At 40.3% G+C, this 18,311-nt stretch overlaps 1 protein-coding gene across 6 annotated transcripts in view; it reads right to left on the reverse strand.

Annotated features, from left to right (window-relative positions):
* The window catches only part of ELP1 (elongator acetyltransferase complex subunit 1), a 71,722-nt gene that overhangs the window by 15,525 nt on the left and 37,886 nt on the right, over nt 1–18,311 (reverse strand). For 4 of the 6 annotated variants that reach the window (XM_064579409.1, XM_064579407.1, XM_064579406.1 and 1 more), the window contains 8 exons: nt 18,202–18,263; nt 10,202–10,264; nt 9,759–9,819; nt 7,788–7,901; nt 7,189–7,285; nt 5,757–5,884; nt 5,139–5,293; nt 2,367–2,442 (listed from right to left, as the gene is read on the reverse strand). In XM_064579409.1, coding sequence (XP_064435479.1) covers nt 2,367–2,442; nt 5,139–5,293; nt 5,757–5,884; nt 7,189–7,285; nt 7,788–7,901; nt 9,759–9,819; nt 10,202–10,264; nt 18,202–18,263 — 756 coding nt within the window. The other 2 variants (XM_064579411.1, XM_064579412.1) reach the window with 2 other exon arrangements.

The raw sequence follows: 18,311 nt of genomic DNA on the forward strand, positions 1-18,311 counted from the left end.
ACTTCAGGCACCTGAAGGGTAGAAGAAAAAAATGCCCACTGAGTGATTCAGAGTAGAAGAATGTTCTAGATTTCGAATGGGAGGGGATGTGGTGGTTACAAGGCCATATGTAATTATTAAATCTCATCAAACTGTACACCTAAGATCTGTACATTTCATTATCCACAAAATTTTCCTCAATTATAAGAGAAAAAAATGTGGTGGCATGTTATTTGGTAAACAGAGTTAATGAAGAGAAAATACTTTCATGATAAAAAAAATTCTACAAACACAATGATCAATAAAAATGTCCCTACTTTTAGAAAAAAGCAAATGGAGGAGAGGATGGATGGGGTAAAACTGTCACTATTAAATAAAACTCCCAGACCCTCTTTCTTTACTTTTTTTTAAAGATTTTGTTTTTGTTTCTTCTCCCAACATGGGGCTCAAACCCACAACCCCGAGATGAAGAGACACAGCTCCACCTGAGCCCTCTTTCAATCAGATTTGTGGTAGCAGAGATGTATATAGGTAGTAAAGACATGAGAAAATACGTGTATATAAAAATGTCTTTTTCTCAGCATTATTTGTAATACACTTCCAACAAAAGTATATCTATATATATGATCCATACACACACACACACACACACACACACACACACACACACGAGGCTTTTAGCAGGAAAGTAACTGTGTTGACAAACTGTATGCCAAGGCATGACATCCTTCACCTTCCCATGTCTGAATTTCACAGTATAAGAGTTATTTTTGCAAAAATACTTTGAAGGTCTTATCCACTTTTCCAAGGACTTTTCTTAATCTTTTGATAGCCAAAATCATTCCCATTTGAAGCATTTACTTTGTTATCAACTGTAACAAGCCCAACTCAGCTATGATGATTCAAGCACTTCTCTGATGATACTTTAATCCATTTTATGAAACCCTACATTTTTGCAAGACTTACAACTGATCTGCATGATACTGCATTGCAAACATGAAACAGAGAGAATGGCTATCAATCAAGTCATGGATTCCACTCGCAGGGCTGTGTGAGTATGCTTAACTACTCCCCTTACTTGGGGAGGAGCAGTTGAGGAATAGTGCTTGGGACGTTGTCAGTAGTTCATCTGCCTATTTTTAGATTATGAGAACCTCTCTTTTCCTACGCCATCTTGTAACCACAAGGACACTGGTAACACTTATGTACTCAGATAATGAGGAGCCTCAAAATACTGTCTTTAAGGCTCAGCTGGAAAATGAAAGTGCTCTTCAATAAAGCCACCAGGATACTCTAGGGAAAAATGTGACTAGACTTGACATGAAGGTCAGCATCAGGCCAATAGGGCAGAAAATGGGGCGGAAATCACAACAGAATTGCCCAGGGTACAAACTGAGCAATGACCAAGCTGCCGCAGGTCTAAATTGAATTTTTAGCATCTCAGAAATAAGTATATGTTGGGACCGATAGCAAAAGCAGCTTGTGAGCCTTCAGGAAGAAGGGTAGCTAGGAATACAATAGTTACTGTCCAGATACAAGAGCTAAACTGGATGGGAAGTAGTTCATTTATTCCTGGTAGCAACATAAGCTGTTAAACTTCAAACTTAATGTAAACCCAAAGGCTACTTCAAATGTCATCAGAATGCTAGTATAGCACAGCATTTAAGGGGGAAAAAATTCTGGAAAATGCAAATTACAGTAGTAAAGACTCCCAATTATTTTAGAACATACCACTAACTTTTGAAAGCTAAGAGGCTGCTATGCTTGATTGATCCACCTAAAGGGTAAATACTCAGGCACCAAACTGATCTATCAAAAGTTTCTAACCAAATTTAAAAAGAAAGTTTTTAGGGTTTTGAACTTTAAGGGCTACGCAATCTAATCAGGAATCATCTCCCCCACCAACAAACAAAAATTAAAACAAAATATTTTCAGTAAACTTAAATAGGAAATGCAAATAAAATGCAACATTCTTTGGATGTGCTTTCAAATTATACTGTCAATCCTGAGGATGATTATGAAAATGTCCCCAAGATGCAATCATAACTGCCAAGAGCCAAAAATGATGATTCAGAAGAATCCTTAAAATATATAGTAAGTTGGACTGTTTAGACTCAAACTCCAACTGTGATGTGCCTGTATGGACGGTGTATGTCAAGGTGACCTTTTCAAAATGTATACATCTAATGTCATGTTGGATTCCCCACCCCTCTGGTTCCCAACACTAGAAGCACTAAATCGATTTTATTAAAGACACAGTCATAAAATTGAGGGAAAACTGTAGTCAATACCTGATCTTTCCTCACACCGCTGACCTTCTCAACACTTAGAGAAAGATATTCCTTCTGCTGAGTACTGTGATAATTTGAAGAGAAAAAAATACTAACCAAGAACAGGAACTGAAGTCTTCTGGTGTTGATAAGAGGCCATGATACTATTTACAGTCGAACTGGGACCTAGAACCTAAGTAGAAAGTAGATCAGCAAAGATTACTTCATACTTCGGGTGACCGCAGATACCAGAGGCCAAGTTTCTACCAGCAGTAAATAGCATGTCATTTTCATGGTATCAAGCACAGTAATTCTCTTTTCCTTTGTGATTTTTACTTCGCCAGTTTTTCCAGTCTTGACTCAGACCTCCAAATCTCCTTTCTTCCAGAAGACAAGGTAATGATGAGGGGAAAACAAAAAAGGAAAATCTTAAGGAATATAAGCCATCCCCTGAGGGGAGGAGTACAAGAGGTTATAGAATACACAGAGCATCAATTTGCCCTCAAAAGATCTGTGGGAATTTTGATATTAAAACAAATACATGCATATATCATGGTGTAGAACGCAAACTGTGCACATGTGTTCAAGGTAAAACCAGAGCCTTCACAGGAATTCCACGTTTGTATAAGCCTCAGGGGGGACATGCCAGGCCCTCTGCTTTGTCTTCACTTGGCTCAGCATGCATACCCTCAGGGGCACCTTCTCAGCAGCAACGTGCGCTCAAAGCACTTCCATATGACTCGGGATCCAGCACACGTGCCATTACCATAATTTACCAACCAAAGCAAACACATGATTTTCTGGTCATTTTCCCCAGAAGACTCTTAAAGTTGGTGTCTCAGAAATTAATATGATCTTCAGCCATCAAAAAGAATGAAATCTTGCCATCTGCAATAACATGGGTAGAGCTAAAGTGTATTATGCTAAGGGAAATAAGTCAGAGAAAGACAAATACCGTACAATCTCACTCTTAACAGATAAACATATGGGAAGGTGGAAAAGAAAAAAAGGGAGAGGGGAAACAAGCCATGAGACTCTTATGACAGAGAACAAACTGAGGGTTGATGGAGGGAGGTAGGTGGGGGATGGGCTAGATGGGGGATGGGGATTAAAGAGGACACTTGTTGTTATGAGCACTGGGTAAATTATGTAAGTGACGAATCACTAAGTTCTACCCCAGAAAACAGATTAAGCAAAAATTAAATCAAAAAAATTAAAAATTAAAAAATATATAAAAAATTTTTTTTAAAAATTACTATGATCTGAATAGAAGAGGGTAGGGGAGAGCATGAGGAGGTATTATAACTTGCTAAGCTTCAAAACCACTACAGTTTTGAAGATGATCACATTTCTTCTAGGAAATACCTATTTTAGTAAATTCAAATATTTGTGGGGTGCTCATTCTCAACTTTTATTTTTAAGGTATGCTATATGTACCTACATCACTACCCTCTTATCTAACCTTCAGAACATTCCAGTGAAATGTACAGGGAAGTATATCCCCATTTGTAACTGAGGAAATCGAGGCCCCAGTAGAGCTGCTATGTTTCTAACCAGTGAGCTCAATACCAGTCTCTCTCCAGGCTCCAAACCCACCCTTCTCTACAGTGCTTGTGATGCTGGGACTGGGAGCCTGAGAAAAACTCCGCCTTTGTCAGCTGGCTCGTCGTTATGCAGACATCAGAGGAAGAGTGCAAGGCTGGAGGAAAAGGAATGTGCTCCTTCCTTTCACTCAACGGTTTTTTACCCTGGTAGCAGCCATTCATTCCAGTTTCCTTATTTCTCCACCCTTAGAGCTATCATGCCCCCTCAGAAGTCCCACCACCAGATGGCTGGCACCCCTTCTCAGAGGGTCAAGAACCAGCTCAGCAGGGCCCCACCTCCAAGCTTCTAAAATATAGTAAACCCAAACTCTTCCTTTGTTCCCTCATAGTTACTATCTCAGCGTTCCTTCTCTGTGTTCCCCTTTTACCTTTCAGTTCTCCAATACTTGTTCAACCAGTTCCCTGTATTAAATTCTGTTACAATAACAGCTGTGGTTGTTTTCCTTAATGGACTGTGCCTGACACACCAGCCTTTCTGAATCAAAACAGAAACTCTTTAACAATCGGCCTCAGATGTGAGAGACTGAGCAAAGTACACACAACAGATAACACATCAGAATTCTTGACAGGACACAACTGCCTTAAACATGAGCAGCAAAGCTCCTCCTAACAACAGAGTAGAAGTGACAAGTCAAATTTTCCATAAAACAAAAGAGAAAGCAATTGTCTACAAGGGTTTCTTTTTTTGTTGTTGTTAAAGATTTTATTTATTTTAGAGAGAGAGAGAGAGCATGCAAGCGGAGGGAGGGGCAGAGGGAGACGGAGATGGAGACAGAGAATCTCAAGCAGGCTCTGCTGAGCGCAGAGCCCGACGTAGGGCTCCATGCCACGACTCTGATATCATGACCTGAGCCGAAATCAAGAGTCAGATGCTTAACCAACTGAGCAACCCTGAGGCCTCTGTCTGGGTTACTTTAAAACACTCTGATACCATTCAACGTCTGAACAGGGAGGTGAGAGGCCAACTCTGGCCCTAGCTCCCCACTTGCCCACTCCAATCTCACTGAAGGCAGGGGCAACAGTCTGACTTGCCCATCTTCTTCACGACAGCTGTTTCATGCGGAAAGGAGAAATAAAAGCAAACTTAACCTAGTCCAAGGTATACTCAAATAGAAAATCTTCTTACAGACAGCTTAAACATAAGCCTAGGCTAATGTAACTATGGAATATTATGTTTTTAAGAAAAAGAAAATCTTTTGCTTTGACTTTTAAGAGTTCATGTGAACGTAAGAACCTGTGAAATGACTTTTAAAAAACGCACATTCTGTCTCTGAGGAAAACTTACAGGTGTAGCTGAATTCTGCTGGTGAGTGAGAGTCCAAATTTCTGGAAGTGACCTTTCCATCAGCTGGAGGGTATCTTCAAAGGCCTTCTGTAATTCCCTTCCTTGCTCATCAAACTCAAAGAGAAAGAGCACCTTTAAAATATGGTATACTTCCTCTAGAGAGAAGAAATTTGAGAAAGTGGTTAACTTGGGTGCCCAGCTCCATTGCTAGGATCATAACACAGTTTCTTTCCCAAGCAAAAAAATATTTAATATCACCCTACAGTTGCCATGTCCTGCATCTTCTTCTGTCTCCCCAAATGCTGGAGTAATTCAACCTATCTACTACAAAAAGAAAAAGGAACACCCTGGGGCCCAAGTAGGAAGCAGTGTCTTCATAATCCTTTTCCCTGGCTTTGATGCTAATGTCTCCCAGCAGGGCTGGGTGGGGGCCAGTGCAGGAAGGCTCCTAGGTTCCCAGCTGAGGGTGGTTCAGGAACGTGCCCTGAAATGACACTTCCTGCTGAAAGTTTCTGTCTTTCCTCAAGTTGGGAAAACTGTATCTTAATTATTTGCTAAACTCTGTGCTATCCATTTACTTTTTTTTTGTGGTAAGAATCATCAGTATTGAGAATATACCTTTCAATTTCTCAGTGCTCTGTACAACTTCACTGAGTGCCTCCAAAAGGGCCAGATCCTCCAGCGGACTCCCTTCTTTGAGGCTATGCTTCTTCCGCTCTGCTTTGCGGCGATTCTTAGATGATCGCCTGTTAGAAGACATTGGAAAGATGTTATAAAAGGGGATCTCTTTGCACTGAACAGATTAAAATGAATGTACCTGTTGGCCACAAACTTTCTGGGAACCCAGAGTCTACAGATGGTATGTATATGTGGGGGAAAATGGTAATGAGGTGCTGGGAGTGACAGCTAAAATAAATTGGGAAAGGCAAGAGTTACAGGCAGGAAATAATAAGGAAAACCCTAAGAAATAGTAGCTGGCCTTGAAATTTTAATTAAAATACAGAGTAAAATGAGGTTATATTTGATAATGACAGCTGGAACAACAGAACAACCAACTTAAATTTTATAATGAAAAACAAGTTTAAAGTAAAATTTAAATAAGGAGACACAGACATAGCACACTGAAATTTGGATATAACAAAATATATATGAATCCTGTATCTTTCCTGCTCAAAGGTCTTTAATTACGCCACCTGTCTTGTCCTAACTGTGAAAAGCCTAGTTTCTAGCTGCCTCTCTTGCAGTTTCTGATCACCCCATATAACCTCAGAAATCTCTATTCTGAATTCCTAAAGCATGATTCAGTTTATTATTTTTTTTTTTAAGATTTTATTTCTCAGAGAGAGCGAGCATGCACAGACACACACAAGTAGGGGGGACGGCAGGCAATGGGAGATGGAGAAGCAGGGAGCCCGATGCGGGGCTTGATCCCAGGACTCGGGGATCATGACCCAAGCTGAAGGCAGATGCTTAACCGACTGAGCCACCCAGGCATCCCGTCATGATTCAGTTTAAATACACAATCTTGCATTGTTTTATGCTTCCCAAGGATGACTATAGGCTCTTGTAACTCACATCTCCTTAAAAGTTTTTGGTAATATCCACTACAACTAGCATATGGGTGTTGGGACCAAATGCTACACTGTGTAAGCATGATGACTTGTTTTACGTTAATAGCCTCTTCTAATCCTGACTTTGAACTGAAGATGCCTGATACTTTTTTTATAATCTTTTAATTTTTTCAGCACCCATACAATCCAGTCACCTAATATTTGTTAAATGAATAAAATCAGATGTCATAAAAATTGAGTACCAGTGTAAGGGCCTCGTGGGCACAAACACACAGTCCATGAAGCTGCAGCAGAAAAACATTTCAACACCAAGTCTAATTTCTTAGATACGTGGGGAAAGCCCTTGCACACCAAATCCTGGCCTTGAGCTCTGTTCTCTCTCTCCCCTGCACTGTCCTGATGAGAAACTGACCCCCTTACTTGCACTTTCTCCATATGCCTAGGGCCTGGCCAATGTGCTGAATAAACATGATACATACGCTGATATCCTGGAGTTGCTATGGGAATATTTGTCGCTCATGACACTGCTAGTTTCAGAGAAGAGGTCTGACTCTTGACCCTGGGGCACCTCATCATCTAGAAAAGAAGAACCAGACACAGAATGAAAACTCCCTGCTGATGTAGGTTTACCTTCGGTAGGGTAAGTGGACTAGAGTTAACCAGGGCATATCTGACGATGGATGAAAGTTATTATAAAGTAGATCTCAAAGTGAAATGAGATAATATTAAATACAGTTATTCCTACCATACACCAGCGCACCAGTACCAAGCTTATTTTTTCTTTTCTCTCCTTTCTGAAAGCAAAGGAACCTTTGGAGGCAAGGAGGCTCATTTTGCTCTGCTTGGTGGGGGTGCAGGGAATGTGTGGCAGAGCTCTTCCCATTCATGCTTGGTCCTGCCCCTAGCCCTCCCCAACACGCACAAACACAGACATACACAGCCCCTAAGGGGTTTCACAGAGGCCTTAGATGTCCCCCAGCATGGTAATCACAGTGCAGGAGGCACAATAAGCAGCTAAGACAAAGTGTGATGTGTCCCCACCATGCCCAAGCGTCCATGTCTCCATGCAGACACTCACCCAGATTCACCTGCTGTGCCTGCTCCTTGAGCTCTCGAACCACCAATAAACGCTTTTTATGGCGACTGAATGTGGCTATCTGAGAGTCCAGAAGTGCCATATAATTCTTCTGGGCTGGAGGTGCAGATGGAAAATAATTCGAGCAAGATGTTTAAGTAAAGAGAAAAACTCGATAAAGGCAGTGAGGGAGTAAGAATTTAACAAAAAGAAACAGGTTACTAGGTTTTCCAAGCAAGATTTTTTTCCTTAATGAGAATTAACCTACATTGTTTTAAGAGAACGAACTACATGTTGAAATTTCAGATTTCAGAGTGCATTAACATCATCCTAGAACATTCTCTAGCACTAAATTAGTAACATCACCTGAACAAAGACTAGGTACCCAAGAGCAGACCAGCAAAGAAAAGGAGTATACAAGGAAGCTGTTAACAAAAACAGGACAGTCACTGAGATGCTTCTGAAACATAGGTATTAGGCCTATGCAGATGAACAGTCAGCATTTTTCTAGGTGCTCATTAGGGGAGAAAATCCAAGCAAGAGATGGCTAGATGGATGCTAGATGGTCAGGATGGATGTTTTTAGTAACCAGTTAAGGGTACCTAGGTGAATGATATGAAAAGAATCCTCCCATGGTGTTAATGAGGATGGGGGAGGGGGATGCAGGCAGGGTAAGCATGTGAGTACGTGTACACATCACAAAGGCCAGATCTTACTCACAGGGTAGACTGTGCTAAAAAAGGCAGAGCTTAAAACCAACCCCCCACTGCTGGAAATCTCTGTAAGCCAAACTGATATCCTTCTCTTCCACTTTGCTTTTAAGGAGTCATAGTTATCACCCAAGTGTTCCAGAACTGGTAAAACTCACCTGGTTCAATATAAAAATATACCCTCCACTTAGATTTACCAACTGTAAACATTTTGCTTCCTGTTTCTCTCCATACACACACACAACTATTATTTTGTGGAAGCTTTTGAGAGTAGGTTGCAGATATGATCCTTCCCTCTTAAATACTTCAGAACATCTCTCTTAAGAATAAGGACATAGGGGCGCCTGGGTGGCTCGGTCGTTGGGCATCTGCCTTTGGCTCAGGTCGTGGTCCCAGGGTCCTGGGATTGAGCCCCGCATCGGGGTCCCTGCTCTGAGGGAAGCTTGCTTCTTCCTCTCCCACTCCCCCTGCTTGTGTTCCCTCTCTCACCGTGTCTCTCTCTGTCAAATAAATAAATGAAATCTTAAAAAAAAAAAAAAGAGTAAGGACATTATTATGATCTCATGGGTTGTGGGATTGAGCTCCGTGTCAGGCTCTGCACTCAGCAGTGAGCCTGCTTAAGATTTTCTCCCTCTGCCCCTTTCCGGACTCTCTAATAAATAAATAAATCTTCAAAAAAAAAAAAAAAGAATAGGACATTATCTAACATAAGCACAATACAACTATTAAATGCAAGAAATCAGCCACTGACAAAATACTGTATTATCTAACACCTAGTTCATATTCAAGTTTACCAACTACTCCCAAATACAAAGACTTTTTTTTTTAAAAGATTTTATTTATTTGACACAGAGAGAGAGAGAGAGAGTGCGCACAAGCATGGGGAGCAGGAGAGGGAGAAGCAAACTCCCCGCTGAGCTGGGAGCCCAATGCTAGGCTCAATCCCAGAACCCTGAGATCATGACCTGAGCCGAAGGCAGACACTTAACCAACTGAGCCACCCAGGCAGGCACCCCTACAAATATAAAGATTCTTAACCATATCTTATCACGTATTTTTAACATTCAAGTATTTTATATACTACCATTTGACAGTTTAGCATATTTAAAAAATCCTGGTCAGAATTAAGTATTACACTCAGTGAAGAACTCTGATCAACTCTATGTAACACATGATTCAAGGATGTAATAACAGGGAGTATTCTTCTCTCTCACTTCCCCACCTCTACACTTCCAAATGTAGAATTCTGAGATGTAACCCTTACCTTCTAAAATGGAAGGCTTTATGTTGGTTTCTATTATATCTGGTCTGTTATATTTGTATACCTAAAAGGAAAAAGACAGTAATTTTAGGCAAGAAAACTGCAAGTCACTGTAGAATTAAGACACTTGGAAGGAAATGGATGACTTTCAGAGGTCACCAGGTTATTTTCAAGAGGGGCAGGCCTCTACAAGCTAATGAACATTCAACTCATTTCAGTTAAAACCAGTAATATTTCACATTTACAAAACGGACTAATTCCAAACATCAAGAGTAAATTTTTTAAATGGTTTTAAAAATACTGCTTATCCTTAGGCCAGGAACCTAAACTATTTTGACTTGGTTTCGCTAGCCTCAGAAGACAAGGGATTCCCGTTGACCCTGTCCCCCCTGCACTCTCGCTCTGCTGAGCACCTAACACAGGCAGGATTTTAAAAGTTCTCCTACCAGTCTCAGAGCTTCTTCCCAGGCAGCTCCTTCTAATAATAAGAGCACAGCTTCTTCGTAATCCTGACAAGGAAACATCAAGGAAGATAACAGGTAAACAGAACAAGCGTGTCAGACGCCACCATGACCAACTGCAAGGCTGCCTCAGAGTGGCCTCTCCTCCCGCCTTTCCCTTACGGTCCCAGTCCCTAGAATCACGTCTGGCCTCCAGTCCCTGCTCAGTAAACAGTGATGCAGAAGACAATGGGTGCGGTGGGGGGAAGGTACACATTCTGGAAATAACCACAGAACACATGGCATCATCTCCCTGCGGCCCTGAGCATCGAAACCCCCAGAGAGGCCTGACAGAAATGCCAACCGCCTCAGGTACACCACCCAGTTCGATTCGACAGATTTAGGGGCTTTTAAACTTTTCTTTTTGCTCTTTAATGTTTTTTTTTTTCCCCTCCAACTTTTATTTTGAAACACTTCAAACCTACAGAAAACTGAGAGATGAGGGTAATAAACACCTGCATATCCTAAGTCTTCAAGCATTTTTGATATTTGTAGTCTTACCAGTAAAAATGTTTGAGCATGTACCGCAGTATGTAATTACTTAATGTACTCATAAAGCATATAAAACAAAGCATTTTTATAGGTCCATTTCGTGTTTATCTCTTAATACTCAAGTACAGTTGACATACAATGTTATTAAATCAGCTTCAGGCTTACAACACAGTGATCGGACAGCTCCGTACATTACTCAGTGCTCCCCACGGTGAGTACAGTCCTGAGAATCTGTCATCACACAACATGATTCCAGAATTACTGACCATTTTTTTTTACTGTCTAGTCCAGTGGCTGTACTTTTCATTTCCATGACTTATTTATTTTATAACTAGAAGTTTGTGAAACTGGAAATAAGTGAAAAAAAACACTTTTTTTTTTTTAAAGGGGAGGCAGAGAGCTGAAACCAAGAGTCGACACTTAACCGACTGTGCCAGGCGCCCCTGTATTTCACCATTTTAAAATGTGTTTTGTGGGGCACCTGGGTGGCTCAGTCAGTTAAACGTCTGAGTTTTGTTTCGGCTCAGGTCATGATCTCAGGGTCATGAGATCGAGCCCCATGTCAGGCTCTGCGCTCAGTGCGGAGTCTGCTTAAGATTCTCTCTTTCTTTCCCTCTCCCTCCCTACCTCCTTGCTACTCTCTCTCCCTCCCTCTCAAATAAATAAATAAATCTTTAAAAAGAAAAAGGTGAGATACATAAAACAACTGGCTGCGTTTCATCGAGTAGTCACGGTGATAAAAAGAAGGGGGGATAGGCATGCATTAGATTAAGAGAGATTTAAGAGACATAAGATACAAAATGCAACACATGACCCTAGACTGGAACCTATTTTGGATCAACCTACTGTAAACAATTCTGGAACCACTGAGGGAACTTGAATTTTAATTATTACATAAATTAAAATGTATTAACATGAAAAGACAAAGATCATAAACAAATAAAGCAAATTTAAAAACAGCACAGTGTAATTTCATTTGGGTTAAAAATGCATGCATGTGTGTGTGTGTGTGTGTGTGTGTGTGTGTGTGTGTACAGAGAAAGAGCACCGTATGAAGAATTAGAAATAGAAGGGAATAGTAGCAAACTCTTGAGTGGTAGGAATGACATGCTTTATTTTCTTGTTAATTACTTTCAGCATTTTAAATAATCTACAATACATACATACTACTTTAAGTTACTTTTAATTAAAAATATTAAATAAAAGTAAGCATTTTCTTCCCAGACCCCAGTGCATATGCCCCACTAACAGGCCCATACCACAGGTCCATGAAGGTACATAGGTATGTGCTGTTTGACCCGCAGAGAAAGAAAGGGGAGGGGGGTGTTTTACCAAGGTGACAATCACATGACATACAAGCACTCTGAAGTGTACAATTTGTGGCATTTTCTGTGTTCACAAACCTTTTTTAAAATCACCTGATAAAACACTCCCATTTCTCCACTCCCTTCCTCCTCTGGTGACCTCTGATATACCCCTTCTCTGGGTTTGCCTACTCAGGACATATCATACAACAGAAACCATACAATAGGTGACCTTTTGTGTCTGGCTTCTTTCACTAAGCATAATGTCTTCAAGATTTATCCAAGTTGTAGCATGTATCAGTTCTTTGTTCCATTTTTTTAAATTAATTTTTTCGATTATAGTAAAATGCACATAACATAAAATTTACCATTTTAACCATTTTTTTTTACTGTCTAGTCCAGTGGCATTAAGTAAATTCACACTGTCGTGAAACCATCACCACCATCCGTCTCCAGAACATTTTCCACCTTACAAAACTGAAACTCTATACCCGTAAAACAATAAGTTCTCATGTTCCTCTCCTTCAGCCTCTGGCAACCACCATTCTACTTCCTGTCTCTATGATTCTAACCACTCTAGGTACCTCATATAAGTAGAATCCTACCATACTAGTCCTTTTATATCTGGTTTATTTCACTTTTACATCAACATGGATGGGACTGGAGGAGATTATGCTAAGTGAAATAAGTCAAGCAGAGAAAGTCAATTATATGGTTTCACTTATTTGTGGAACATAAAGAATAGCATGGAGGACATTAGGACAAGGAAGGGAAAAATGGAGGGGCAGAATTGGAGGTAGAGATGAACCATGAGAGACTATGGACTCTGAGAAACAAACAGGGGTTTAGAGGGGACGGGGGAGGGGGGATTGGTTAGCCCGGTGATGGGTATTAAGGAGGGCACGTACTGCATGGAGCACTGGGTGTTATATGAAAACAATGGATCGTGGATCACCACATCAAAAACCAATGATGTATTGTATGGTGACTAACATAACATAATAAAATTAAAAAAAAAAAAACATTGAAGCATCCATCTGTTTTACATTCCTTTTTATGACTGAATAATATTCTTCTGTGTGTGTACAAATGCTGTGTGTGTGTGTCTGTATCTGACGATTTATCCATTCATCTCTCATTGATGGACATCTGTGTTGGTTCTTCCTTTTGGTTATCATAAATAATGCTGTTATAAACATTTGCATACAGGTTTCTTTGCGGACATGTTTCCATTTCTCCTGAGTAGATACTTAGGAGTGGAACTGTTGGGTAATATGTTTACATTGAATTTTTTTTTTAAGATCTTATTTATTCATTTGAGATAGAGCGAGCACAAGCAGGGAGAAAGGCAGAGGGAGAGGGAGAAGCAGGCTTCCTGCTCAGCAGGGAGCCCGATGCGGGGCTCCATCCCAGGACCCTGGGATCATGACCTGAGCCGAAGTCAGATGCTTAACTGACTGAGCCACCCAGGCACCCCATATGTTGGACTTTTTAAGGAACCATCAAACTGTTTCCCATAGGGGCTGTGCCATTTTACATTCACAGCAGCAATGTACGAGGGTTCTTATTTCTCCACATCCTTGCCAATTTTTCATTTTTTTTTTTATTAAAGCTATTCTAGTGGGTACTGTGGTTTTGATTTGCATTTCTTTAATGAACAATGAAGCTAAACAACTTTTCATGTGCTTGTTGGCCATTTTTATGTTTTCTTTTTTTTTTTTTAAGATTTTTTATCTATTTATTTGACAGAGAGCACAAGCAGGGGGAGTGGTAGGCAGAGGCAGAGGGAGAAGCAGGCTCTCCGTTGAGCAGGGAGGCCAATGTGGGGCTTGATCCCAGGACCCTGGGATCATGGCCTGAGCCAAAGGCCGACGCTTAACCAACTGAGCCACCCAGGCGCCCCCATTTGTATGTTTTCTTGAGAGAAATAGCTATTCAAGTCTTTTGGCCATTTTAAAAATGGGTTGTTTTGTCTTTTTGTTGCTAAGTTGTAAAATTTCTTCACATATTCTGGATATAACAAGAAAACTATAAACCAGTATCGCTCATGGACAAATACAAAAATCCTCAAGAAAATTTTAGCAAACTGAATCCACCAATAATGAAAAAGGGTAATACATTATGACCAAGATGGGTTTAACCTAAGGAATGCAAGATTGGTTTAACATTCAAAGATCAATGTAATTCATCCTAGCACTGGTCTAAAACAGAATACCTTAGTTGAAAATGCATTTGACAAAATCCAATACCTCTTCATGATAAAAACTCTGAGAACCAAGAATAGAAAGGAATTTCCTCAACCCAAGAGGGCAAGGATTGGCAATTTTTTTCTGTAAAAGGCTAGATAGCAAATATTTTAGGTTTTGTGGTCAGACCATCTCTGTCACAACTCCTCAACTCTGAGGTTGTAGGTACAAAAACAACCACAGAATATATGTAAACAAATAGGTGTGGCTATGTTCCAGTAAAACTTTCTACAGATGGCCAGCTAGATTTGGCCCATAGACTATAGTTTCCCAACTCTAATGGCCCTACCAGGTTCTCACATCTATTAAAAAAAACAATAGCATGGGGCACTGGGTGGCTCAGTCAGTTAAGTGTCTGCCTTCAGCTCAGGTCATGATCCCAGGGTCCTGGGATCGAGCCCCACATCTGGCTCCCTGCTGAGCAAGAAGCCTACTTCTCCCTCTCCCCCGTGCGCATGCTCTCTCTATCTCTCTCTCTCTCTCAAATAAATAAAATCTTAAAAAAAAAAAAAAAAAGCAAACATCACACTTAATGGTGGAAGAGTGAATTTCCACCCTAATATCAGGAAAAAGACAAGGATGTCCACCAACCCTTACCATTTCTGTTCAACATTATATTGGAAAGTCCTAGCTAATACAGTAAGACTACAAAAAAATATAAAGGCATACCAATTGAAAAGATATAAAACAGTCTTTAGTCACAGAAGCCATGCTCATTAATATAGAAAATCCTAGAGAATTTACCCCCAACACTCCTAGAACTACTAAATAAGTTCACAGCAAGGTTGTAGGATATAAGGCCAACATACGAACAAAACTGTATTTCTACTTACTAGCAATGAAAAATTGGAAGTGAAAAACAAAAAAATACTAGTCAAGTCTTAACATGACCCCAGCTCTGACCAACACCTTGGCTGCAGTCCTGTGAACGACCCTGAGCCAGAGACCCTAACTAAGCCCTGCCCAGATTCTTGACCCACAGAAACAAATAGGTGTTTTTCATTTGAAGCTAAGTTTTGAGGTAATTTGTTATGTATCTGTAGATAAGTAATTCATCCAGTGTACATGAGTACAGGAGCAAAAGAGGTACTCACACATCACTGGTGGGAACACAAAACGATAGAGCCGCCGCCTCCTTATTAAGTTACGCATCCCACTTACCACGTGACCAGCATTCCCACTCACAGGTATCTATCCAAGTGAAATGCAAGGATCTGTCCTCACAAAGACGTACTGAACCAGTTTATAGCTGCTTTATTCTAACCTTAAACTGAAAACAATCCAAATGTACATCAACTTGTGGACAGATCCACAAATCGTGACCTATTCATCAAACAAAATGCCACTGAGCAAAATAAAAAGGAATACAAAGATACACAATATGACATGGATGAATCGCAAAAGCATTATATGACTTCCAGTTTCCAGTCCAACACGCAAGGAACTTGGAAGACATCCCTCCATTGTAACAAGTAGAAAGCTGAGCAGACTCTCCTTTGATCCACTGGAGAACTGAGGTCATAGGGCAAAATGTTGCCCCCAAGACTGGAGAGACAGACAGGCAGACACAGAGAGCTACAACTTACCAGAACAGGGCAGAGACCCACAAGTAGAGATCTCTACCAGAACCAGTACTGGGGTAGGAAAATCTAAACTGTAAGTGACCAGTGGCTGAAGGATCACTGTGGACAAGGTTAGAGCTGAAAACTCTACAGACGTCCAGACTTAGGGAGCTCCTACACTTTTGTGAGTTTTTACCTCCTTGAGCCCTACCAGGTTCTCACAGTATCAGATGAAAATCTGCTTAGGACAAGAAGGGAAAAGTTGTCATTTTGAAAATGCCCAGAGCATGCTGCTCTTAACAAGGCCTGCAGTCAAGAGAAACAATTTTGCCAACGCCTAACTAAACTTGGTTTGACCAGGGCCTAATTAATGTGAGGGAAGAGAAATACCCAACTCCAGCTCCCCTGGCCTTCCTGTCCTACCTAAGAAGTGAAAAATCTGAGACGCACTGGTGAAATTCAAGGTCCAGGGACACAGGCTCACTAAAAGACTGAGACTTAATCATATGCCTGTAGAACGCTTCTCCTCTCCCCACACCTTATCACCACATCACTAAAGACCTCTTTATAGAATTTCCTTACACCCCATACTTCATGGTAGGCTTCCAACAAAAATTTGCACAAAGGACAAAAACCATTTGAAGAGCCAGAGCAAGCAACAGAATAAGACTTAGACGTGGCAGGGATATTGAAATTACAAGGCCAGGAATTTAAAATCAGTATGATTACACCTGAAACTAATATGCCACTGTGTGTGAATTTTATTCCATTTAGAAAAAGAAAAAAAAGAGGTACGATTAATGTGCTGAATGCTCTAATGGAAACAGCAGACAACATGCGGGAACAGATGGGTAATGCAAGCAGAGAGATGAAAATTCTAAGAAAAAATTTTTAAAAAAATGTTAGAAAACAAAAGCATTATGTGAGTGAAAGAAGCCAGACTAAAAAACCACATACCAGATGGTTCCATTGATATAAAATTCTAGAAAAAGCAAAACTTAATGACAAAAAGCACATCAGTGTTTGGTAAGAGCTGAGAGTAGAGGGAGAAGGCTCACTGCAAAAGGGGAAGCAGGAAACTTTTTGGGGTGTTACAAATGTTCTATTACCATGGTTGTAGTAGTGTGACATGGCCAGGAGCATTTGTCAAAACTCATCCAACTGTTAATTTAAAATTGGTAGATTTTATTATATGTAATGTATACCCAATTAAAGATATACAAATTATAAATATATAAATTAAACATATATATATGAATTAATCTTCATTTATACAGAGAAAAAAGATGGTAGCATCTGATCCATTTAATTAACCATCTTAGATGATGTATCTTTCTACTCTAGCCTTGTTATTATGCATATTTTATTCATTGATGTTTTCAGCTCAATCACCCAACGTAATTTCTTGCTAGGATCTGTCAAATTTTAGTGATCTTCTTTCACTCACCCTTATTACATGAAAGACATGCAGGTAATTTAAAAGCACAATTATGTTATACAAATGTGCCTACTAGTAACAACTGTAAAAAACACTCTCTCATCAAAGGCTAAAACTCTACAAGGCAGTAATCCCTGGTGTCAACTATGTCCTATTAGTCCATGGCCAGTGTCAGTGCATAGTTTTTGTTGTTGTTTTGTTTTTTAATTTTTAAGATTTATTTATTTTAGAGGGAAAGCAAGTGGGGAAGGGGCAGAGAGAGAGAGAGAATCTCAGGCAGACTCCCCACTGAGCCCAGAGCCTGACGCAGGGCTCAAATTCACGACCTTGAGATCATGATCTGAGACAAAATCAAGAGTTGGACACCCATGGCGCCCCATGTCAGTGCATAGTTTTATTATTTTCATAACAAATTCAACAATCGCATCAAAAGCTGGTAAAGGTACTCATCTTCATAATCTGCTGGAAAATTGGAACCCATCATACTGCCTGAGATAAAAGACACTTCCAACAGTAAGAATGGTTGTAAAAGCCAGAAAAGTATCTGAAGTTCAATCCCTTTGTTTTAGAATGGTCCTTTCTCACTGTTTCTACTTGGCAAGTTAACATAAAAAGCACAACTCCCCTGAGATTTAATTTAGTACCTTCTACCAAGGTCAAACCACTAATGCCTATTGTGGTAGAGTTCTACCTTACAGAACGTATTGTTTAGAGAACTAATTTTTTAGAAGTAAGTTAAATTTAGATTTCTAAGTCAGGTCAGCAAGAGGGAAGATCTGCAGAGCAAATACTGTCTCTGGACTTCCTAATTACCCCAAGTTCCTTTAATTTTCATGATTGGTGAGGTACAACCGGGAAGACCTTCCTTGTTGACTGAGTGGCTGAAGGGAGGAAATGAGGTTACCTGGGCATACTGTTCCAAGACTGTGGCTGCATCACTGTGCTTCCTCTGCTCAACCAGCTTTCCTGCAAAGATAATAAACACTTGACCATAGTTGGCTTGCTAAGAACAGG

This window comes from Mirounga angustirostris, unplaced genomic scaffold, assembly GCF_029215605.1.
Source record: "Mirounga angustirostris isolate CCGP_5_RB_7025 unplaced genomic scaffold, mMirAng1.0.hap1 SCAF_15, whole genome shotgun sequence".
NCBI lineage: Eukaryota > Metazoa > Chordata > Mammalia > Carnivora > Phocidae > Mirounga > Mirounga angustirostris.